The sequence below is a fragment of the Gymnoscopelus microlampas genome, assembly GCF_963454915.1.
Source record: "Gymnoscopelus microlampas genome assembly, chromosome: 11".
NCBI lineage: Eukaryota > Metazoa > Chordata > Actinopteri > Myctophiformes > Myctophidae > Gymnoscopelus > Gymnoscopelus microlampas.
In genome coordinates this window covers 30,488,781-30,515,596 of record NC_139948.1, presented here as the reverse complement: position 1 = coordinate 30,515,596, position 26,816 = coordinate 30,488,781, and the positions used below count along the sequence as shown (strand labels likewise).

At 44.5% G+C, this 26,816-nt stretch overlaps 1 protein-coding gene across 2 annotated transcripts in view; it reads right to left on the bottom strand.

Moving 5' to 3' along the window:
• The window catches only part of spop (speckle type BTB/POZ protein), a 99,293-nt gene that overhangs the window by 5,086 nt on the left and 67,391 nt on the right, over positions 1–26,816 (bottom strand). For both annotated transcript variants that reach the window (XM_084070966.1, XM_084070967.1), the window contains 4 exons: positions 25,115–25,242; positions 11,330–11,507; positions 2,919–2,974; positions 713–835 (listed from right to left, as the gene is read on the bottom strand). In XM_084070966.1, the coding sequence (XP_083927092.1) occupies positions 713–835; positions 2,919–2,974; positions 11,330–11,507; positions 25,115–25,242 (485 nt within the window). The remainder of the gene's footprint in view (positions 1–712; positions 836–2,918; positions 2,975–11,329; positions 11,508–25,114; positions 25,243–26,816) is intronic.

Sequence of the window (26,816 nt, the reverse complement as noted above, 5' to 3'; positions counted from 1 at the left end):
CCACATTTGCATACTGGGCCCTGATTGGTCCCTCACAACTTCTGAGGGAAATCCAATCTCTATTGAGAGAGGCTAGACCTAATCTGCCAAGGGCTATTTATTTTTGCAATGGCAGATTCGTCTGGAACCAGGCTAATAGCGCCACCATGAGGGCGATTTGAAACATTTACGGTGGAAGTTCTTCCTTAGCCTACTGGGAGTGTGTGTGCAAAGTTTCACTCCGATTGGTCCAGCAATGTCAGAGATTAGGCACACACAGAGACGGACAAACGGACAGAAACATAATCTCCGCCTCCTGGCAGAGAAACTGAATGCTGAGGAATTCACTGTGCACTTCTTTATGTGTATTTCTACACACTCCTCAGCATTCATTTAACTTTGAGAGTGTAAAACATCCACTCCCAGAGTTAAATGAACACATGGTTTTATGGTCCATGTCTGCTCTAGTAGCCGTGTGTTCATTCATGTGAATGTGTTTGTGTGCATGTCGGTGGTGTCGGTGGTGTGTGTGTGTGTGTGTGTGTGTGTGCGTGTGCATGTGTGTTTATGTGGTGTGGAGGTGGAGGTGGCAACACCTGGTACTTCCTTCAGCGGGTTTAATTTTTTGGTACATTATGCATGCATTTATCCCTGTGAGTACATTAATGTAATAATGCATGCACAGAAGCACACACACACACACACACACACACACACACACACTAGTCTATACCTTGTCAGCAGCAGCCAGCAGGTCGTCTGCCATCTTGTCCAGGTTGGGGGCCTTGCCTGTGTAGATGAAGCACATCATCTCTTTGAAGACATCTGGCTCCACATCATTTATCTCCACGCGGTTCTGAACGAGGAGGAGAGGGTGGGTGAGGATAATGCACGCCAGGTTTAAGAAGAAGAACAATAAAGGAGGGCAGAATAAAACATATAGATACTTTGAAAATCCTGCACAACCAACACAAAACAATTATTTTTTCTTTAGGACTCAATCACCTCGTTTAGTGCAGACATGGGGACTCATACATATGGCAATGTTTCAATAGGGGACAGGAAAGAAAATACTTCAGCCAAGTCTAAACACATTTTGGCAAAATTGAAAAGTACTGTGAGGTTTATGTATAAAAAAAAATCTCTCCAGCTGATTCCTGGAAATTAATCCTCAGCATTCGCTCCTTGAATGACTGGCCTGCGGCCAGCCAAGCACGCTTTATCGCTTGTCGGCATGGTAGCGGTAACCTGAACCTTTCCCTCCGCTTTCAGGGGCAGAACATAGCGCTAAACCAATTACAACACTGCTTTACCGTTGCCACAGCGACCAAGTACATTTTAGCAGGGTCAGACTGGGTGTAGTGACAGCTTAGTGCATTTTATGTCTCCTCTGACCACTCGACAACAACTTAAGCACACACAAACTCACACACGCACACAAAGACGGAAATAATGGAGGCAAAGTTTGGAACCTCTGTTCTTTTTGGAGCCTCTGTTATGAGAACACACGCACGCACACGCACGCACACGCACACGCACACACACACACACACACACACACACACACACACACACACACACACACACACACACACACACACACACACTCCTCCACTGCTTTCAATCTTCAAAGCAAATAGCACACTCCAGTAATCATGAAACAGATCCTCCACACACATACACAAACACATCTTGAGAAATAACATTCCTCGTTCTGGCCTGTGCATCCTTGTCAGGATGGTTGGAAGGCAGCTGCTCCGTGGCCTATGGCATTTGAATAGACAAGCCAGTAAAGTGAAGGGTATTGTGGGGGAGGGGAGGGTGCGGACAGAAGGTGTATGCTTGACAAATTTTTCCTCTGGTTGGTTCCTGTTAGCCGGGCAGCACATGTGTTTGAAACAAATACAAAGATAATGCAAAACGGAAGATAATGCAAAGCAGAAAATAATGCAAAACGGCAGCAAAAGGAAATAGAAATCTGAGTGAACCCAGTAGGGTATTTTTCTTTACCCAAGTCCTCCAAGGAAAATAAGGGTTCAGTGCTGTCTCTTAAATAGATATGTGACTGCTTTTAGTTACAGTGTATCGCACGCCTCTATTCACAAAGCAGTTCTCTGTTAGAGTGTTCCTTTATGAGCTCATTTGTCTCTCCTCTATAGAGTGCTGCAGAGGAGTGTTAAGCCATCTATCTGTTTCCCCTGTATCGTATGGGGACACGGCCCACCATCTCTCCCTCTCTCTGATGAAGACGCCCACTTAAACAGCAATTAAGATGCATTTCCTGGCTCTGTGCTTTATAATTTCCCCATTCGAGCAGCGAAGACATCAATATTCCGCTGACACGGCCTCTAAATCACCAAGGTTCAATCTCGCCAGCGCCTATCAGATGAACGAGACCCTCTGTGGCACGGAGGTTCTCTCACTCATGCCGCGCACGCGTATGAGCACACACACACACACACACACACACACACACACACACACAAAAACAAAAACTCGAGGACAGAGGACATGTAGAACAACGGTGCACATTTGAAATACTCAAGCACGTGCATATACACGAGCCTGCACAGACAACAAGCAAGCAGGCAAACACAACGTATAAAGATCTCTCTCTAATTAACACCAGTCACATATTGCTGTAAAAACCACTGTGCTTCCAAAAGCCCTCCCCCCCATTTGCCTACAGCAGTGCATTTGAAGCAGACACGTGCTTAAGCCCGATTTTTTCTTCATTGTATGACGGTGTCGCAATTTGTCGTGTGACACCGCCGTGCCGCACAGTGAAGTATAAATCAGGCTTCAGTGTTGCGAAAGGTGAGCCCAGCACAGTGTGATGCAACACAGAGCAAGGATGGCAAAGTATTGTGGAATTCTCGCCACTAAAAAGGAAAACAGGAGAGAAGGGAAGATCAAAACGGTGTCAACACTCCACTCACCTTCTTACTCTCCTCCATCTCATGCTCAAACATGGCACTGAACACTGGCGAGCGGGCTGATGACAGAGAGACAGAGGGAGAGAGAGACAGAGATAGAGGGAGAGGGGAAAAAAGAGACATAATCATTGTAGACAGAGAGATGTACTGTACACACTTAAGTTTTTTGTCATTTTGCTTTGCATTTTCTCCCAATGTAGTAGTTTATGCCAATTCCTGAATTCTCTACACACTTGTGTAATCTTGTCACTGCTGACCCCTTCTGGTTTGTCTTCAGACTAGTTGGCCGTAGGGATGGTATTGAAACCACATGCCTCCTCCAATACACATGAAATCACTAGCCTCTTCTTTTCACCTACCAGAGAGGAGCCTTGCTGGGAGGACATGGCACATGCGGAGGAACACCCTATTCCTCATACAGTAGTTCAACACCCCTGTTAACAGGCGTACTTAACCAACCTGTAGGGATGGCTTGTGCAGTGACAAAGAACAGCCTCCCCGTCTGGCTTACCTCCCGCAAACACACCCGATTGTGGTTGTTGGAGCGCTCGACCACGCCACATGTACCATGGAGGATTCTAACCCCATGTCTCCACAGTGGTAGGTAGGAACTTTACCCCCGTTTTGTTAACTGAGGTGTCTCAGCACACAATTATGTCTCATAGTGCACTGCCACAGGGGCAATGGAGAGGGACACGGATGACTGACAAGCGATGAAAGCAAACCCAAAAAAGTGTGTAAAGGTGAGCTCCTACCTGCTTGCCATGTCTATCTTTCGACAATGACAATACGTTTATTAAGTGATGCCTCATGTGTTTGTTGCATGGATTTCTATTCCTAAAAATGTAAACAAATGGAATCGTAATGCTCCCTACACACTGCATGACTTCAGAAGTCGGAACGTATATGTTCCCTGATCCAGCGTAACTGTATTTAACACTGCAATATCAACATTGCTACCAGTGTTTATGACACCTATCAGACAGACACCCATGTCCACCTGTCCTGTGCTCTCATTGGCTGTAGTACATCTCTGCTCTCGGTGCTGGTCACGACACATTTCAAAGTGTATGATTTCATGTCGCCGACATGTCCAGATATCAAAGGCGAAGCATCCCCGAGCACTGGAATCACGCTGGTTTCGTGGTCTTTGAACCATTCACACACAGGGGAACGAACTCCGATTTGCGTTCAACCTGTGGCTTTGTCGCTGAGCGCCAACAAATGTAGCCGACTGGATATTCAGTGCTAAAGTCTTGCAGTGTGAATCTTTACAATTGTTTGAAAATTGGGCTTAAATGGTTATGTTAACACTGATTTTACAGTGTACTATGCTGGCATTTCTGTGGAGTGCGGTAAAGGTGATTTATACTTGCTGTGCACTGGAGTTGTGCACCGAAACTAGCAGATCTATAAGCTCATATCTTGCAGCAGATCTACAGCTTGTAAATCTGAAATCTATTCTCTGTGTGCAACTAAGTATAAATCAGGGGGAAGGTGTACAGACCCACATGCTGAGCTCAACCACAACACTGGGTCTGGTTCATTCCTCATTCCCACTCAGCAGCAAAGAGAGCGGCCGGGGTCTTTTCAGGGTACGGCCTGTGGGGGAAAAGGAGTGTGCTGTATGTTATTTATATACTGTATGTGTCGCTGCTGGAGGCGATCCGCCCAACGCTGCATCCACAGCATCATCCTTCTCACCCCCAGTGACTCCCTTAGAGGGGACTGTCAGGATGGCCCGAGCTCTGCTACAGTACCTCTCCCTATGTCTGGTCTTTAACTGAATGCTCCTGAGAGCATGCTGTATGGAGAGGAAAACGGGATGCCAGGGCACTTGCCTTTAGCTACACAATATGTGTGTGTGTGTGTGTGTGTGTGTGTGTGTGTGTGTGTGTGTGTGTGTGTGTGTGTGTGTGTGTGTGTGTGTGTGTGTGTGTGTGTGTGTGTGGAGCCATTTGTTTGCTGCTGAGGAGAGATACGGTTAAGCCCCCCAGAGTCGGACGCACTAGAAGCGCTTTAAGTTCAAACACAGCCTAGTTAGAAACTAAGTGGGCAGTGAATCCTAATTTACTCTCTTTTTTCTTTTTCTTTGTTTGCGAAAAAACTATACACAAGATACTGTACACTCTGAGCAACACATATTTTCTTGCACATACGTGTGTGTATATCTAACTATATAAATGGCGAGCAACTTCCGCACCCTCGGTGATGACACCCCACAGTTCTGTTATCGACTAAACAACGCACCGCCAGACCACATGTCGCCTACTGACTCGCCACGGCGGCCGCGATGAATTTACGCCTCGCGTAGGGGACATCTCACTGCTCACTACACCGTTTCCACCGCGCAACATAATTAATTCTACTCACCAAATGTCGGACAAAACGGAAGGGGAGACAGCTTCGTACCGTTTACCGTGCGCACGACCTCATCACCACAACTGCAGCCAGCCGCTGCGGGTTTTTTTTCCTTTTTTTCCAAACTTTTTTTTTGGTCACCATTTTCTCCAGGCACCATGTCTGGTGTAACGTCGGGTGTTTCTTTTCACCAGCCAATCACCTTTCACGTTGCCACGGCCGTTGCCACGTCGCGCTGACGTACGCTAAACAAGCGCTGCCGTGCGCACAATGCAAACGAGCCCAAAGGCGCACAAAAATAAGCCCACCATTGCTTAGACACACAGTCAGACCTGGCAACGCAGCCTACGCCAATCATGTGTGAGAGATCTACAAGCTATGGGGCAGAGACGCCATCGTATCTTAGCAACAACTACAGCGCTCACTCTCATTGGTCGTGTCACGCTAAGAGCAGTCTCCAGACAATGGCATTGCAGACAGCTTGCTGTTACTGCTGTAGCCATCACAGGCAGTTGCAGCACGACGGACAGGGCGCTGTGATAGCTGCCATGTCGCTAACGCTAACCTGGTTGTCATGCCTGCAGCGGCTGTGCAATCACTTTGTCAACAATGCACGTTCGTGTGGTGAATGTCTATATTGCTGCTCAGTTCGTCCATTGTAGATGGTGTATGTTTGTGTGTGTCTTCTGGAGAACTATGTAGCTCCACACCAACTACAGTAACTAACGTAATGGCAGGACCGCCCCGTGCAACGCATGTTACGCTGCATTATGGTCATGTAGTAATTTCAGATAATTTCGCTCCGATTACAGCAGTGTTTATCAACCCTTTCACGCCGCCCCCCCCCCCCCCCCCCCCCCCCCCCCCCCCCCCCCCCCCCCCAAATACACGTACTTGATCTGGCCCCCCCCCATTCTGTTTGACTCCGTTCCACACGTAAATATTGTGAAAATAGCCGATCTACAAGCTCGAAACGCCTCACGTTGACAGGCTTTGTACGCTTGGAGATCGGCTATTTTCTACATGATTGCCTCTTTCTTACATTCTTTGCCAATGTCGCCCATGTTTTCATAGCATAGTTTATTGACTACTTCTGTTGCAGAAATGGCCATTTCCTTTACTTTCGCTTTTTTATTGTCTCCGCCAGGCCGAAAGGCATGGCGCAAGACTATGTTTCACCCCCTGTCCGTCCGTCTGTGATAGCTAATCTCTCACATCGTTGACTTGATCGCAGCAAAATAACAGCCCGATGTGGAGAGTCAGTGAGAGCTGCATAAACGACGTAAAATGTGTCAAAAGGAGTCTGTACGGCTGTCGATAAATGAACACATGACGTCGGTGGGAGAGGACATGTTGTGTCTTTTGGACAAACAGCAGCGTGGTGCTGATGTTTGTTGTGTGAAGCAGCTTAATGTCAGAGTGTTTGTGTTGGAGCGCCTCAGTGCGGCTGCAGAGTTCATGTGCAACCTCTTCCAGAGAGACACAGAGACACTAGAAACTCTGCTGGGGAAAAAAAACACTGCTGCCATTGACTTTCCTATGGACATTGATCTACACACTGCAGGTATATCTGCTACACACACAACATCAAACTACACACTGCAGGTATGATGCAGCGTTTGCATTACAGCCAGCATGCCAGCGTAGTTCCCATATGGTTTCAAGGTGGGCTAAACCATATGGACCCCATGTCAGCAATGTCAGCGGCATCCACTTCAGTCCCAACTGCGATGCCCATGCAGGCTATAAGTAGCTTCTACCTGGCCCTTAGGTGGGCCCCAACTAGCCATGTTTATGTGGGACCAAGGCGGGTCCTAACTGGGTTTGCCCATGCAGGCTTTAACTGGGTTCTACCTGGGCCCTAGGTGTACCCTAACCAACCACAGTGCAGTGCCCATCGCTCCAATTGTTGTGACGTCAGGGCTCTCACTACTGCACATTGGTGGAGGAGGAGGGGCCGCAGGGCCACCGCACACATCGCTGAACCAATGGTAGCCCACGGATGTTTCCTCTGTGGATTTACAATCTGCCCCTCTATGCCACATATCATCCGCACTACAGGGTCTTCACTGACCGAGCCACGGCCCCACTGACCCTCATGACGCGACGCCACTTAAACGTGCGGCAGCATGCGCTGGGTTGCCAGGTTTGCACAGCCTGCGCCAGAAACAAGCAACCACCTTCATGAAAAAAAAAAAAACACCGAAATGGTCCGCAATGTTCCAGGGGTGTCCCCGCGCGTCCCAACACTCCACAGGGGGTCAGTGGACCATCAGGGGCTCCGCGGACCCCCTGTGGACCCCCTGAAACATAACAAATATTATTTCTTCAAATTTATTCCTTTTTCAAAAAAACTTTTCCACACTTTCACTCCGCCGATATGGGTCCCCCAATATACACACGGCCACGCTGGGCCCCGTGCGCGGCTGGGGTTGAGGGGGGCGTAGCCCCCCGAAACTCTAGTATATATATATATATATAATTATTTTTGTATATATATACACACACACGCACACGCACATGCACACACACAGAATATATATGTATATTTAGAATTTCATACCTCAATATCTATGCCAAATATCTCAATAGCTAGTATACTATATGATAGTCACGGCAACAAGTCCTGTGACTATCGTGGAAAGCGGATGCAGTGCAGTCGTGCTCATCTTAGCAAACACTTGCCGTATTAGAGTTAAATAGTCTTGAAGGTTTTTCTATGCAACTCGCAGGGAAAGAAGGCTTGAAACAAGCTATTAAACACTTGAAACGTGATGGAATGATTGTGACTGGCTGCCTTTAGCTGTAGGGCGCGTGTAACGATAAGGTGTGTATCGTCACATTTTGTGACACGGTTAAAGTCTTGCATGTTCATAATAATATGATAAAGATTCTCAAGCCCCCGGGGGTTAAGGCACGTACCACACAGGTTCTGGTGCCTTGACAGCGAGCTATTTCTGTATTCTGTATAGATATCGTCATAATAATGAAGATCTTTTGTGAACACTTCTAGTCAGATGCATTATTTGAAATCAAAACCTGGTTTTAGAGCAGAATGCAAACATTTTCTTTTCGTATTTACAGATGCTAGATGGGTTTACAGTGAACACACACACACTGCAAAAATCCATGTGACGCACAATACAAGTGATACAAGAAATCTAAATCGTTTTTGTGCTCAAGCGGCTGATAATCAAATTTTCAAGCACTTCATTCATTCTTCATTATGCCTATTAATAAGTATTAAAACATAACGTTGATGATGCTGTCCAAATAAAGACGAGTGGTGAGGAGAGAGAGAGGGAGATAAATCAGAGAACGTACAGTATGGAGAGAAAAAGTGCCTATTCTGTTGCTAATATATGATGTGTTCACATATCTCTTATCATGAAAACATTTTGTGAATCCATAGGCTCCTGGCATTTTGTCTCTGTATACAGTAGGCCATCATTAATATGATATTTACCAGATCCAAATGGGGTTCCCAGCGAGCAGCACACATCACCACTGCCGCTGCGTCTCTGTCATGCTTGTATATGCAGTTTAAAAAATAATTTAACTAATGAGCATGTGAATAAGTCGATATGTCAAGATAAGATAGGCTATCTATTGGACATGAGGAGCTATTAAGATACAGGAAGAAAACGTGAATTATGACCAAGCAGCATGGTATCTGATCCCCACGTTTCAATCCAAATTCATCTGAAATCAACAGAATATAGCTCATGTTCAACATGGTACTGTAGATGCCATTTCTAAAGGACTACACATTAAGGTTAAAAAGATTATTAAGGATCTGGCCCAGATTATCAATATATTGTATTGGGCAAGTGCCGTTTTCTTTGCACTGAGACGAGCCGAGGAGAAAGAGGGGGGAGACAGAAAGCAATAAAAAATACTTTCTTACTGATAGAATATCTCTTCATAATACATGGCACTTTTGGAGCAGTGAGATGCCATTGTCGCGGCATGTCGCGGCGGCGAGATGCCGGTGTCTCCTGTGTCACAGACGGGCGGCATAGACGGCAAACGCCATATGCCGCTTTGGAACAGCATGTCGTTTTGGAGTGGCATGTGTCGCTTCAAAGCGATATATGCCACCGGCATAGGAGGCATGGGCAGTGGTGTCATGGCATAGCATGGCATGGCGGCAGCATGAAGGTGCATATTGCTGGCATGTTACAAGTTGCTTTGCAAGACAAAAAATAACCTTTTGTCACTGCTGGTGCTAAAACTAGCAGTGACATATTCCCAAAACTCTGGTATCCCAAAACTCTGGTTGTTTAGGTAGTTTTAATCTCTCTAAATGGATTTAAAATGTTGTGCTTAGGACGCTTACAAGTGCTCTTCCTTACAAGTGTGTTTTTTACGAGCTCAGTCTACAATGAGGGCTTTTCATTTTTCATTGTCATTATGAAAGTTTCTTGAATTTTGACAGAGCAAGTTAATTGACATTACGTTTATTGAGCAAAACGGAGGAGTGTGTCTTCTCTTGCCTGCTGCGCAGCATACCCAGCGTCTGTCAGTGTACTGTACACAGACACACACACAGACACACACACACACACACACACACACAGGCATGTGTGAACCGCGCACACGCAAACACAAACACAAACTTCCTCGCTCTCTATCACTCTTCCTCCAATAAATGGTGCCTACTAATTAAATATCCTTGATTGTGCTTCTCAGGCAGTAAAAAGAAAGTAGCACGCCATGTTTGTGTTAATCTGCCTTGATTGATTACAAAATAAAAAATATAAAAAAAAATATTGCATGTCCTGCGATGTAATACACAATATAAAATAAAATATTGTGCAGCCCTAAAACAGTATATATATATATACACACACAGTATACATAAACACGCACACGACAGACACACACACACGACAGACACACACACACACACACACACACACACACACACACACACACACACACACACACACACACACACACACACACACACACACACACACACACACACACACACACACACACACACACACACACACAGACAAATAGAAAATAATAACAACAATTAAATGTCTAGGCGAGGCTTTGGAAACAGATCTATGGTAGGCTTGACTGTTGCAGCCCGATCTTGGTGAGCTCATACTGCAGCAACACAGAAACAGAAAGGTGGAGAAATATAAAGAGAGAGAGAGGGAAAGTAGAGAAAGACAGAAATAAAGAAAAGAGGGGGCTATAGAGACAGTAAGAGAGAGAAATGGGGGACACATCACATGGTGATCCTAAAGCGCACATGGCCAATAAGGAGCCAATTTGAGCTGCTCTCCACGGCTGCTATGCTCACCCTAGTTCTTTTGATCCCGCTCTGTCCATCTCCACAGCGATTAATGGCCGGGAGGGTTGTCACGGGAACGACGGAGAGGGGGAATAACAAGGAAATTGAGAGGAAGGGGGAGTCACCTGGCCCCAGGTAGACCCCAGCAAGGTACAAAGTACACACACACACACACATGAGAGACTAGAGAGAGAGAGAGAGAGAGAGAGAGAGAGAGAGAGAGAGAGAGAGAGAGAGACTAGAGAGAGAGAGAGAGAGAGAGAGAGAGAAACGTGTAAGAGTGGCAGAGTGGAGGACCCCAAACCACAGTAGCACATAATTAAAATGGCTCCTCACACACACATTTCAACAGATCGAATAATTAACAGCCCCTCCCCACACCTCCACAGAGGCACAGATTTTGCCCATTTCTCCAAGTTTTGCCAACTGATTCTGCCTGTCATCACAGTGCCAATATCTCAACAATTGTATTCAGAATAGACTGCACATGTTTATGTACATGCATGCATGTTACACAAATATGTGTGTAATGTGCACATCTGTGTATCGTGTACACGCATGAACGTATAGTACACCAAAGAACTGGATCCGTTCATCATACGGTATGTGTTATGCTGTTGGGGCATTTTGTTTTTATTCTTTTGTTTTGCACTTATGTGTTTTAGCCGTGCTTGTAGATCGGCTATTTTCGGGCCAGCAACACGTTGTACGACCAAGTACAAATAACAAGGCTTAATCTCACCTGCTAAGATGGCTTTGTGTGCCTGAAATGTGTGGCCGGCCACACACAGAGAGCAGTCTGTGAAGCGGGAGTGTTCCCACAAGTCACCCAGCTCTTCAGACAGCCTGCAGTCAGGTACCTTCACCATGTTCATTGTGTTCTGGCCTGAGATGTTCACAGAGTCTTGCACCACGCTCACCTACAGCACAAACATTCACAGGTATGCAAACGCACACATACACACACACACACACACACACACACACACACACACACACACACACACACACACGAACACACACACACACACACAGAGTGAAGAAGATGGGGTTTTAAATGCGGCAATCAAGCTCATACAGAATGTTTAAATGCATCCAAGCAAGTATCGTCTCTCAACTTTAAAACATTAAAAGTCAGATATACACAGACATATGCAGACAAAATAGCCTGCAATGTTCATAAGAACAGTGCATCAATCAATTCAACATGCTGTGAGTGATTAATGGTGAAATCAATACATCAGCCTCTCCATATGGGGCCTATTCTTCCTCCTTCACTCTATCAGACTGCTTGTATACCCTCAAACAAGAGAGATAATGGACAAAAGTCAATTTGCGAGTATATTGTGTGTGAGTGTGTGTGTGTGTGTGTGTGTGTGTGTGTGTGTGTGTGTGTGTGTGTGTGTGTGTGTTCTCTGTATGTCTTCCCCACTGACTACACCACCTGTTCCAGACAATGTCAACCAGACTCATTTATCTCTCAACAGGACCGAGTGCAAAAACACACAATCCATGTACTGTCCGCACACACACAAACATACATGCTCATAAGTCATAAAGTGCACACCTACTACTGCTACTACTACTACTAATTATGGACTAATTACTTATAGCTTAGATTGACTTGATTGTTTTCATTTTGAAACTGTAATACTTGGATAGCAATCCAAGTAAATACTCTGTACAATGTCAATGTTACCTAGCTGCAGTATGGCCTACTGTAGCAATTTATCTTTCTAGTGCACAGTGTAACACTGCTCAATAATCTATACCCTTTGTTATGGCCTTTTGGGTGCCAGAGATAACACCAGATAAATAAACAAAGAAAATATATATTTTTTTGTCTTTCTCTGCTAACAGGTCTCAGATACATTTACAATGTTTTGTAGTAAGGGGCTGATTCACGGCTGCAGATGAAAATCCCTACAACATCCCAGCAAAGTGACCTTGCTTCTGAGAGGCTCAGCCAATAAGCTTGACCCCCTTGTATCCATCCATCTATCCATCCATCCATCCATCCATTCATTCATCCATCCATCCCAGAACTCTAGGAAAAAAAGGGGAGGTAAAGCCTACAATAAAAAAGTGCATGGCAAGCAGGAAATTGAATGTCAAGGACCCTTGTTTGCTCCTGTGGGAGGTATGAGAGTTAGCCTTGAAGGGTTAGGAGGAAAGAAAGGAAGAATGAAAAAAGAAAGCAACAAAAAAAAGACAGCAGCAAGAGCGAGGGGGCCAGAGTGGATGTAAAAGAGAAAAGTGAGAGAACGAAGAGAGAGAGACAGAGGGACATAGAAAGGGAAGGGACTGTGAATACAGATGCAGAGATACAGAGAGATGGGCAGATAAAAATGGTAGAGTAGACGGGCAGAGGCGCACAAAAGCAGAGAGAGAGAATGAGCGAGTGAGGGGGGAGAAGAAAAAGACAGGCAGGGGACAGATAAGGAAATAGGAGTCTAGGTGTGATGTTGAGTCAGAGATGGTTTCTCATAAACACTGCCTCATTTCTGTCAGTGAGGGAGAGGCACAGTAAAAAAAAGAGAGAGAGAGAGAATGTGACTTCTCTGGAGAAAGGAGCATTTTGGGCAGTGTTGCTGTACAGAGTATGTGCATGTGTGTATCTCTGTTGCATTGTGTGTGTGTGTGTGTGTGTGTGTGTGTGTGTGTGTGTGTGTGTGTGTGTGTGTGTGTGTGTGTGTGTGTGTGTGTGTGTGTGTGTGCGCCACAGTCTGGTCTCCGCAGCTGGCTCCATTAATCACACTCCAGGGGGATGCAGATCTGACTGACGCGCATCCATCGCCACATACTCACAGAGGAATATGTGAGTATGTGTAGTACACATACACATACACACACACACACACACACACACACAAAGTAATGAAGTCACATAACATAGGCAAAGCCATTCATAAGACCCTGATTAACAAATACAGAAGGCTGGGAGAAAGGGATATGGGGGAGGGGTGCGAGGTTGAGAGACGGAGAGAGAGAGAGAGGAAACAAAGAGCGAGGGGCATACCGTAGGTCATAAGTTCAACAGAGCTCAAGCTGGAATGAACAATGTCTTTTAGAGAGGATGGTACATGGTACCAGGTTCAGGGCTGTGTGGTTAACACCCACTGGAAAAAATAAAAAACAAAACCGTGCTTAAAGGAGAAGAATTCAGTCAGTGAGATTTCCAATGTGCGTTGGTATAAATACAGTAGGTAATTAGCATGGTGGAGACATCTCTGTGCTTTCAGACGCAATGTGGCACAGCCAGCCTAATTACTGGCTAACCTGACCAATTATTTCACGGTTTAACCAGGCACAAACTACATCGATGCAGCACCTGGTTACTCAGGCACACTGGCCACACTGACAGTCGTCATACCATTAGTTGTCATCTACAGTCATTGTCATCTTCGCACATATCAGCATTATTTTCCTCCCTGCGCTCCCCCTCACCTCCCCCCTCCTCCTCCTTCTCCTCCACCCTGCATCTTCCTTCTCACCTTTTCTTACTCATGAAGAAAGATGATGGCGGTGGTGGTGGTGATGATGATAAACCATATACAGTACATAGCATAAAGATGGTGCACACAATGATAATAAACAGGAGGGGTTGCCGAAGGCAAAAGTAAAACAAACAAACGTGGACGATAATGAATAAGCATGATCGCCGAACGGCAATCATAATATAGTACTGCTAATTAAATTCCCACAAAATGTATCAGTAAACTCCTCACCTCCTCACACTCCAGTTCTTCAGAGATCAACATGAATCTTCTGCTAACCCCCCATCCTCTCTTCTGCTCCTCAAGGCAGAGGCAGAGTTAATACAGTTTCAGAGCCCAGATTATTTATTCATTATGCATCAATCTCTTTTGTGCCTGTTTATGTGTTTGTTTATAGATTTACAGTGTTTCACCATGCGTGAAATGGTTCTAAAAAATTATCAAATGAAATTCATTAAGTTGCCAGCACCTCATCTTCACCTCCCTCATCTCATTTTCAACTTCTGTTTTTTTTATTTCTTTTTTTTTCAGATCAGTCATGTGCCTACTGCAACACTTAGAGACACAGAATACACACTATAATATACGCTTCCTTAAAATGAAATACAAGCTATTTTCCATTTTTGTGTCATTGGATTGCATTTGAATTGAATTATCCATGGATGATTTGTGTTCAAAACAACATGTTTTATTTATGTGGGGAAAGGTTGCTTATTGCTGCTGAACTTATGCTTAACTAGTAAGAATAACAAGTTAAGACAGGAAATGCTAATTCCACAGTGGCACTTTTGCAAACAATATCAAATAAACAATGTCAAAATCAATGTTTAAGTTTAACATTTCCAACAGTAATTTGTTTCCAACAATCAGTGTCTTGCTGTGTGCTTTCAGTCAAACAATACTAGTCTGGAAATTCACTCTGTTAGCTGTTATTGCCTGAGAGGAAGAAAGAGGCTCTCTATTTACACAACAGTGACAACACAATGCACAATGATGTATTATGTCTTTGACATGCGATGCCTGTTAGCAAAAATATTTAATGGAAATTTGACAGATTTCAATGGGCTGGAATTCTCTAATCAGTGGAGGGAAACAAACCCAAATGACACATCTTGCAATGCTGTGTTTGTACGGAACGACGATCTAGGTCTGAAATAGTGCAGAAATTACACAGATGAGTGAAAAACTCAAGGATTTTTCTTTAAAAACCACGCACTCTCACACAATAATTTGCAATACCTTAATAGATCAGTGATCTTCCAGACACACTAAACCCCTGAGCGCAAAAAACTCATCACCAGGTTTTATAATGCATGACCTGTCTCCCACTCTCCAGCAAACCAGAGTAAACAGACCTGCTGCTGCCACACAGCAGACCCTCGCTGCAGGTTCCTCCACCTCACACTGATACTTCCTCCCCTACTAGAAGAACACAAACACTAACTATATGCCATGTTACCATGTAAATAGTCGAGTGGACATGCTGTGATACAAACTTAACAGCGCTTGACCTTCTGTAGCAGTTGTTTTACCAGAGCGTAAATACTGTAGTAACAGGACTGGAAGTTAACCTGGCGCTATACAGTGGAATAACCCATCATCACCCAATAATATTAACCACATGAACCCTAGCATCCCTATTTTGGGGGCAAATATTTGTCAAAAACAGTTTGTTTTTCATATCACGGTTTATAATACTGCTGTATATGAATATAATATACATTAAGTCAATCCATACAGTATGTGAATGTTTAACATACATCTTATTTTAAAATTGGCGTAAGGGAGGACTGGCCGGCCGGCGAGCGGGACGGCGGACCACATTGTCACGCTCATGTCACTATGACACAGCCATAACCATAAGGAGTTCCTAATGCAGCTTTTTAAATATTTTTATTTGAGCTTATGTGCTTCATTGTGTGGAGGATTTATTTTATCCCCGTCTGCACTTAATCAGGCTACAGATTGGCTACTGTTTACTTCGAACAATAGTCATTTTAGCAGTTGTGCACAGGGTATCCAGCTGAGGGTATTATTAGTTGAGCTGTGAAATAATTATTTAATAACTATTGTAATGTGGCTGTCTGGCTGTGTGTGTTTATGTCAATAATGGCGTAAACATTGACATACACACAATCTTATTATTTCAATCTGCTGCAACCATAGACTGGAATGACCTACACATAACTTTAAAACTGGACACTTTCATCTCTAAGTCGGCTTTTAAAGTCTTTGTTTCTGGATATTCTTAAAGACAAATGCTGCTGTCCCTCAGACTGTTAGCCCCATTTATTTGTTGTCTATTTGGCTCTGCAGTAATGCATTCAGTTTTATTGTGTGCATTTTAACAGTGTTTTGTTAATTATTACATTGCGTTGTTTTATTGTTTTAACCTGATTGTTATTATGATTATTTTAGCCACTTTACCCTCTCCCTCAAGAGGCCTTGCCTTTTGCCAGGCCGCAGTTGTAATTATTAACTTGCTTTGAGTGGTTAAATAAAGGTTAAATAAAAATAAGAATGACTCAATGCACAGTATCATTATCAAATCACATTATCAATCATCATAGTTATGGTTTTGGCTAAGCAAATAGGCGGCCGTGATTAACACATTAACATTTTTAATTTAAATGTGCTCATACTGTTTCCACTGTTCTTATTTGATTGGAATATAAATAAAAAAGGACCGCTGGCCTATCGGTCTGGGCACCTAGGCTCTAATGTAGCCTGACAGCGCGTCACAGGTTCGAGTCCCGGTCCCGACAACCTAAATCTGACCTACAGTATGGTGCAATTTGGTGGTCAAATGTCAAAGTCAATTATTGATTAACACATTGTCATATATAACACATTGAGTGCTATAACCGTAGATCTACTTGTGTTTCAATTTTCCCCCACATAGGGCACTCTAATGCAACTTAGGAATGATCCGCGGACCCTGTAAAATGGAATGGACGGATGTGAATCGAGTCCAAAAAACGTACCTCCCGTCCACTCCAATGATACGATCTTTAGAAAAAGGTCCCTATCTTCATATCTTTTTACCGTGGTGAAAACTAGTCATTTTCGATGCATGATCACTCTGCAATGGCGGATCGCGTTAGAAATGCTATGGTTCCAGACGTTAGTCGGGACCCTCGACCTTCGCCCACACACCCTTTGTTTACATCCGCGTCCTTGTCGTGGCGTCTACAGCTCCAAACAGATCAGCACACCGTAAACAGTAAGAAGCGCTGGCACTGGATGTACCATTTAAAAAAACCTATGGCACTAAATGTGATAATATACTATGTATAACATAACATTTGAAAGCTTGTCTCATACGTTTTCACTTCACTGCACGTTTCCTGATGTAAAATCTAGGAAAGTCCAAAGATTGACATTTTGTGGCTATGCACACTTCTAGGTTGCCTTTGTTACTGAAAATTTGGTCTGCAGAAAGACTAGTACCATGGAGGCAGACCTCTCATACAGTACCTACTGACACAGAGGTATTTTGGTGGATCTGCACAGACAGAGGCATATTTCATGCATGATTTGAACTCAAGCTGCTGAACCGCTGTCCCAGTCTGCACCGTGATTTCACAGCAAAGTGTGTTGTGCCTGGCCAACCTTGTTCTTAGGCACACGTGCACAAGCAGTCATGTGTGTGAACATGCATACATATGTGCAGACACACACACTTGACTGGTGGTGAGCAGGGCCTCTGTGAGCAGTCTTTGAGCGGCAGACATTTGAGTCTCTTAAGTAGTTTTGTTTTCTCTACAGGAGGATCACAATCGCACAACTGATAGCTTTGAGACCCTGAGGCTACATTTAAAATCACTTGAATCAAATGTTTGGGCCCCCCAGAAAGAAGAAGCAAGCAAGTCTTGCTGGCGTGCTCAATTTCTGTTGTCTTCACCTAGGGAGAAGCAAACGGCCTCTGATGGAATTTAAAAGACCCGTTGTTGTTGCATTGGTGTAAAAGTGGCAGAGATAGCTGCTAACCATAGTCATGATGAAAGTGCCATTGCAGGGAGTTGGGGGTTAAATGAAATTGTGAAATTATTTTGTGCAAGCTTCCTATGAATTGCAGTACAATAAAGAATAAGAATGAGAGTGAAAAATAAGGGTAAAACAATACATGAAATCTTTATAGTCTGAGCTTAGGCTCAAGCATGGTACTGTGATAGTGTGTTCTATGTCTATTTTGCTAAATAACAAAACAAAGACAACATGTGTGACAGTGTATGCCTTTCATTTCAACATCTGTATATCCTTCTTGGATGGACAGACGTTTTTATCAGCATTCGGTCGTCTGACTGGCTTTGTCGGTCTGCAGCCAATCTTTCAAATTACTAGAAAGATCAGTGTGATATTTCTTGTGCACACTGCCAGCAGGCCAAAGACCTCAATTCAAATCAGTCATCAACAACTATGTCATTTTTGTGAATTAATGATCGCAGATCAATCGTCCTTCCAGGCTATGGAATAAACATCCCATCGTGCTATGGAGTTGAATTACCCAATCGGGCGCAAGCTGTCTGTCTACACTAATGGCCATAGAGATGCGTGGATTGCGGTGATATCCGCGGATGCCACAGATATCCACGGATTGGGTGGACTACAGGTCATAAAAACAAACAAATCATAACATTAATTAACAGCGTTTTGGGAGAGGGCGGGTGAAATAATGCAGAAAATATTAACGACATTCTCTGAAATGTTAAGTCATTAGGCATGAATTAGCCGCCTACTAGACTCTGCCAGCTGCCAGTCCTGTTGGCCAGTCCGCCGCCGGTGGGGTCCTTACATTTTCAAAGAGCAATGGAAGCAAACGGAGCAAAAGCCAGAGCGATAAATTGCGTCTCCAAGCAGCTAACATAATTTATAATCTCCTTGATGACAGGATCGGTAAGGATTAGACTTGTTAACAATATTCCATATTCATATTAGAATACAAATTTGAATATTAAAAAATAAAAGAATGTTTGACTATAAAAATTAAGGTTTGAATAAAAGATCTTCCCCACGAGTTCTCACGAGACTTTTTAACCTTACAGGCGTCCAGTACATGAGATCAAATGAATTAAAGCAGCACTATGTAGTTTGGGGTATCAGTGTCCACTTTGGACACAAATAACATGGCAGCCAACGTCTTTGACTTCATTACCCAAGACTCTCTGCCAAGCATGTCCGGCAAGGACGCGCTGTGATTGGCCTGTCTTCGCTTTGACTGGCTGATGAAACTCATTGTCTCCCCTATACATAGTAATACAGTCAAGCCCCTAGCAGGGACCGCCCTGAGTCTATAAATGTATGTAAGGATGATTGTTATTGCTTAAACATGTCACTTTATAATTGTGTGGGACATAATATGCCATATAGTTGTTAAAAAAGTTACATAGTGCTGCTTTAAGATTTACTGCATACAAGATTTTTTAAAGGACGTTGTTTTTGGCCAAGCCAGGATCTGATGTTAATTCAAATTCTGTATTCTTCTAAACATCTAAAAGGTAAGAAAAAAGACGCAAAGAAAAAAGACAGACTTTAAATTGCCCAATCATCCGTAAAACAATGTATTCAGTGATCTCACAACTAAGCAAACGAACAACAGTGAATACCATAAATAATAAGGATTATTTGAAATGCGGATTGCGGGTGGTTCTGGATCTATGAATTGGATAATCTAATTTATGCGGGTGGATGGATGATTATGATTAATACTGTAGGTGCGGGCAGATTCGGGTGACGTCCGGGTTCATCTGCACATCTCTAACTGGCCAATTACAAAGCTCCTGTACACAGAGAGAGTGTGAGAGGGAGAGAGAGGGAGAGACACATTTCCATGCAAGTCTACATTTGATTAACTCAAACATAAACCAAAACCCTACTTTTCTCTGGCATAAAAATAATAAAGTAGCTGACGGGCTGATTTGTGTTTGTGTTCCCAGTCCGACCCAGTAAACATAATTGACACAAGGAACTAACAATCAGCATCTTTTATCATAGTCCTTCCCTCCATTGCCTCTTCATACATGCACACTACCCACAATATTGTCAGAGGGTTGTAGGGCATGCCTCCTGGCAGAGATGTGCGCTCTACTGAGTGCACCTTTCTAGTTGTACCTTTTCACTTTTAACAGTGTAAACTTTTACTTCACTTCACAGCACATGGAAATGGTTCTCTCCACGCCTCAACAAAACACACATTTCAGGTACACAAAATTCTGTCCTCTCCCTTTTCACTCTCTTTATCCCCTTCTCTCTCCCTCTCGGTGAGCTGGTAGTGTGTGTGTATGTGTGTGTGCACCCTATGTAGTGTGTGTGCACTGTGTAGTGTGCACAGAGGGAGCATCTGGAGCATCTGCAGTCGTCTCCTCTGACAGCAGCGCGGCATATGGCAGGGCCCTGTGAAGGATGGGTGCTGTCACCCGGCAAAGTGCTTACCCACCGACAGGAGAGGCGAAACCCGCGCTAACGCCATGAGGAAGAGGAGGGAAACAGCTGAACATCAGCACCCTGCTCATTTATTCTCCTACCACCATGTCACTCCAGGGGGGAAAGACAGAGAGAGAGAGAGAGAGAGAGAGAGAGAGAGAGAGAGAGAGAGAGAGAGAGAGAGAGAGAGAGAGAGAGAGAGAGAGAGAGAGAGAGAGAGAGAGAGAGAGAGAGAGAGAGAGAGAGAGAGAGAGAGAGAGAGAGAGAGAGAGAGAGAGAGAGAGAGAGAGAAAGCTGAGCAAAGAGAGCCTTAAAAGAAAAAAGAGCTCCGACCGGCTAGCCTTAACTGTAACTGCGATCGGGCATGCGTTACAGAAACACATTCGTCGTCTGCTTACTGCGTGCAATGAATCATGGGACAATAGTGGAGGAAAGCACAGCTCAAAAAAAGAAGAATAGAGAATGAATGGATGCCAACTGGGTACCTGCTTGAGCATGCTGGCTTGCACTCTGAAGAGAGAAATCCGTGCCGGCTGTTTCATCCGCCTGTTTCTAAATTGCAAACTTCTCTGTAATGTGTGACAGTTTTAACAATTGTTGTACCTCCGCATAAATGCTGGCTCAATTTCGCACATGTCTACAGCCAACCCTGTGATATTACTATGTCTGTACACTGTTGTCCCCCTAGTGGCCCATCTCTTTATATCAAACGATGTCTGACAAAGATATTTTTAAACGTGTGAGAGGAGCGTCCATGTCAGATAGTGGGCAGCTATCTAGCCTCTCTGACATTACCTCTGACTGCCTCGAGGTGGACGACCAATTCACACTATTTCGTATGAGCTGATCTTAAGATAACGGTCAGGTATGTTCCCATAAATCTCTTAATTTTCCAGAACAGCCCTCTTTTACCCTTTAGTCTATCCAAACAGACTTTCATGGTAGTAAAAATCCAAGGCACTCACAGATTGAAATCAAACCTACATGTTTCGACCTAACATAGGCCTTCTTCAGGGCAAGCAGAAAGAAAAACACCACAAATTCAAGCCATGGTAGTAACCCTTAGATTGTCAATCAACAGGGCTCTGCCCCCAGGCAAAGCGCTGCTGTACAAAGTTACCCAGGTGTGAGTCACATCTACTGTTGGCCGCGGGGGGACCTGCACGCACTCTTGTGCTCATGTGCCCACGATCGACTCGACTTAAAATGTGGTACCAAGGCGATGTACTGATGGTGTGACCTCAGAGCAAGAAGTTACACCTGCAGTACTGTCAGAGAAAGAACAAAAGGGGAGAGAGAGAGAGAGAAAGAGAGAGACCCAATAACCGCTGTCTGGTATACAGTACGTCTTATCAGAGACGAAAAAAGGAAGTGTGAGAGAGAGAGAGAGAGAGAGAGACGTGACTGGTCCACTTTCTTTCTTTTGGCATTTTTAATACTCAACATCCTCTCCATCCCTGTACCCCAGCAACTCTCAACCTCCATGCCTTGTTACTTCCTCCTGTGCCCACTCATCTTCTGAGGAGGCCTTTTCTTCAATCTTTTGTCACAGTACCAGTACCCCCCACCCCCCGCCCCCCCCCCCCCCCATCTCTCACTCTCTGCCCTTCTCTTTCTCTTTGTCTCTCTGTCCCTGGTGCTCTTCCTTTGACAGCCAACGCAGCACCTTTAATGTGAGCTATCTCCTCATTAAAGACCCGCAGGTTGTCCAGGGCTTTGGCAGAGACGGAGAGAGCCAGGAAGCAAGGGAGGGAGAATGAAAGAGTGGGGTGGGTGGTGAGCATGGAGAGAGAGAGAGAGAGAGAGAGAGAGAGAGAGAGAGAGAGAGAGAGAGAGAGAGAGAGAGAGAGAGAGAGAGAGAGAGAGAGAGAGAGAGAGAGAGAGAGAGAGAGAGAGAGAGAGAGAGAGAGAGAGAGAGATGGCAGGGCTTGTGCTGACTCTTTCCTATGTGAATTATGGTGTTGTATGTGTTTTAAAGAGCCAGGAAAAAACACTCTAAGAGGGGGGAAAAAAAGGGGTAGATGGGAGGTTACTGGTTGAGCTGGCAGTCTGGTGCCACGGTTTGCCCTACACTCACACTTTTCCAACGGAGATGAGAAGAGAGCAGAAGGAGAGACAGATAGACGGGAGGAGAAAGAGAGCGAAGGAAAAACGAAGCTGAGCAAAGGAGGAGAGAAAGGGGTGGAGAGTCAGAGTGAGAAAGTGTGAATGTACATTTGTGTGTGTGTGTGTGTGTGTGTGTGTGTGTGTGCGTGCGTGCGTGCGTGCGTGCGTGCGTGCGTGCGTGCGTGCGTGCGTGCGTGCGTGCGTGCGTGCGTGCGTGCGTGCGTGCGTGCGTGCGTGCGTGCGTGCGTGTGTGTGTTTGTGTGTGTGGTGTCCGCTCATGAGTGAGAAAAAGACACAAAGAGATGAAACATTAAAGGAGAAGGGGGGAGTAGCCAAAAGGGAAAAAAGTACGAGGTGGGGATTGGTCTTGCATGTGAGATAAGAGGGTAAAAGACGAAGAGGAGGAGGGAGAGGAGAGCATTGGGCTCAGGGGCGATCCCTCTTTCTCAGATGTACGATGGGACCATCTGGACGAGAGCGGAGCCAGGTCTCTGACAGTAAACACTGGGCTTCACTGTCACATGGAAAACAACCAGAAAGATTCAAGCACCATTCCACACTCCCACCACCCTTCCCTCCTCCCCCACACCCCCTTCCCCTCCAGTGCCCTGTCCATGTGACAGGGGAGAGCCACTAGACCTTGCTGTAGCACCCTCATCATTTATTTCACGTGGTGTCCCACTTCCAAGATAGCACCCGCCGTTGCTGCCAGCTCGCGAGGGGATCCGCTCATTAACAGAGCTGGGTAATTACCAGAGAAAGGCAGATATTTACAGAAGAGAAAACAGATGCCGAGGACTTGAACCGGCAACCTCAAACATCCCCCCACCTTTTGTTTTTGGTTGATGGAATTGAGTGCACAGCATTACAAACGGTGAGCAGGGTTTTAACAAGGTACCTAATTCCTCACTTCCTTCATTTTTCCCTTTCAAAAAAGTGTCTAGTCACACAAACACATGGAAGGCCAAGTTGCAGTGGTGAAGTGTTGATTTTGACAGCACATAAAGTTTTAGTCATAGTCTTTTGAATAAAAGTCTTTTGAATAAAAGTCTTTTGAATAAAGTCTTTTGAATAAAATTCTATTTAGTTTTTGTCATATTTTAGTCATCTGAAATGTTTTAGTTTTAGTCTAATAAAATGTATTTTGATGGCATTGTAATGCCTAATTTTAAACTTGGTTGCATGCTGAAAATAGCCGATCTACAAGCTCACAGTGAGCGTGAGTGTGAGCTTGTACCTGTAGATCTGCTATTTTCAGAGCGCAACAGCCGAGCGCAACCAAACATAAAATGACTTGCCTTACAGTTCTACTGGATCTCTTCTCCACTAGTCCCTCCCAAACATTTTAGTCAAGTTATTTGTTGACGAGATTGTCAATATATTTAGTCTCAGTTTTAGTCATCATAGCTTAGTTTTTATTTAGTTTTCGTCAGTGAAAAAAGGTATTCGACGAACATTTTTCATCATAGTTTTAGTCGACGAAATCAACACTGCAGTCCGTCCATGATTGTCCTGCATTTGCCAGTATATGTCCACGGGGGCTTGTGGGCGGGGGGGGGGGGGGGGGGGGAATCAGGTCCCGAGAGACACTGAGAATATAGAAAGGACACTCCCACTCCCACACGCACACAGCAATGTCTCCACCCCTATCCCACATGGCCGTGTAGAAGCTGTGCTACCCCGCCCACCCCTCTGTCAATAAGCTCAGTTTGGCCACACTTTAAACAGACTTGCACATCGCTCCTCCACAAAAATGGAAAACTTCAAGACACCCTCTCCACCATACCCGCAGGGTTAATTAGAATTGTTTTAAACAGCCACTGCCATACTTTTTAAACATTTATGGGCACATGCATTACAACTAAGGCATTAACATAGCCAGAAAGTTTAACCTCTTCTTCACTCCTTGGCTTAAGAGAACGAGGAGAGGAGAGGAGAGGAGAGGAGAGGAGAGGAGAGGAGAGGAGAGGAGAGCTGACCTCTGCTGCCCCCTGTGTTATAGCTGAGAAACAACAAGGGAATTGTCAATGCACAGCAGCCAGCCTCGGATCATAGGATCACAGCTAAACCAGTGTGGGCTGAATGTCAATTAGCTCACAAGAGGGGATCTAAACCTGTAGGCTATGTATTCCCCATACAAATACTGTATATACTGTAACAATGAATCAAATGGTAAATAAATAAGTCATTGACTATGTATGACAATATAAGGAATATAAGGAACATCATAAAGCAACCACCTAAATAAAATCAATCACATCAAATGAATTAATTAAAGTCCTCTTGAGGAGACTCTATGAGTTACCAAAGTCAAAAAGGAATGTGCATATGTATATTTGCAGATCCATGTCAGAGGTGAACATATTATTTGTCACAAATACCAAAGGAGAATAATACAAGTTTAGATGAGAGTTCATCCTCCACTATGTCCTTGACAACAAACAAAGAAGAAACCCATCCAGTGTCACATTAGCTGAATGTCAGGTGGGGCTGGGTCCTACCTCACAGAAGAGGGTGAGTTTGTCATCAGGGAGCAGCCCATTCGCCTCGTCTAGCAGGAAATCCCGCCTTATAAACTTTTTGAAACCCCAGTCCTTCCCCTGGACAAAGCGGTATGCCCTCTGGCTCTCTGCAAAAACATGATGACAAACAGGGGGAAAACAAGGTTATGTGGAGAATTTAACAATATAAGCAGGCTCTGTGCACGCATGCACGTACGTGCGCGTGTGTGTGTGTGTGTGTGTTGTGTTGCGTTATGAGTCAGGGACATAAGCATGAACAATGGCGAAAAAGGCTGGATGCAAGAAGTATCGCCTGCAGGGAGCTTTTAACACTTCAGAAGAAAACAGAATCTCTCTCTCTCTCTCTCTTTCATAAACACTAGCAGTAAGCATGAGACGGAGTTGTTATGCCTCTTTGGCCAGGAAGTAGGAAATTGCAGGGATCAAAGGAGTCCAATTATCATGTGTTTATGGAGTGCCAATTATCTCTGACAGTGTCAGGATGTATTCTGTAACTCTACAAAGCCAGAGGAATGGCACATGTAATACCACACACTGTGAGGACATGCACTTCAAGCACAATCACCTAGCAGCTACAATCAATCACACGCGAGGACCAACAAAAATGGCACGAATGGTATCAAGTTAGCATGGCTTGTGACTGAGATCTTGACAAATCACATAGCACGGCCAAAATAAGAATACATTCTCATTCTACAAGTACATAAGTGAAGGAACCCTACTGGAAGGAAGATATCCTTCTTACAAACACAACTGATTGAATAATTAGTTATGCTGTTGATTTGGGGGCGGGGGCTAACAAACCTAACTTGTCCTCAATGATCTCCTTTATGTGTTTCATCTAATTCAGTATAGTGACTGAGGGAGCCAAGGCACATATGCTAGGTTTGATGTCAACTTGCTATCCTAGTGACTTTGTAGCAGAGCCCTAAGCGAGACAGTCCAGCTCCCGCTGGATTTCTGACCATTAAAGCCCGCTCCTGCAATAGTTTCCAACCGGTCCCCCCCGCAGTTTATTTTTGACCACCCGCTCTCACCCACAGCAAAGCAGCATCCTGCTCCAGTCATATTTTCATTGGTACTCAAATACAAACAAAAACAGAGAGCGGGGGAGCAGAATTTGCCAATTTCAGCACCAGGGACAGAGACACAGTGTGCTGGGCTCTGTGTATGCTGATCAGTAGATATTAATAAATAGATGCATACCTGTCAAAGCTGTCAATTAGGCTGTCACCAACTGACAGTATCATGCTGACAGCCCATACTGCCCAGTCAAAAAAACACTCTGTGCCGTTTAGATACATCAATAAAATTATGAGCGTGCACAATGTAAAACAATCCACCAGAAAACAATGTCTTCTTTTATTTTCCTGAAACGACTATTCAGACTAGTATTTAATGGTGTCCTTGTCCACCAGGCTCTCATTGACTTCAATACATTCCATTAAACACTTCAGCACCAGTTTGTCTCCCAGTGCCTTTTTTGACTGCCGGCAGCAACTGAAAGACTGCCCGGTCCTGCAAGATTTGCATTGCAGGGCTCTACTTTGTAGCACAAACTTGATTCCTTGAACGCTTAGCCTGTTGTTGATTGACTAAGTTTCATGACTCTAAAGGTGGCCTTACACTACGAGATAATCGGGGTCTTAAACAACTCTCCCAAGTATCGCGTGCATAAATA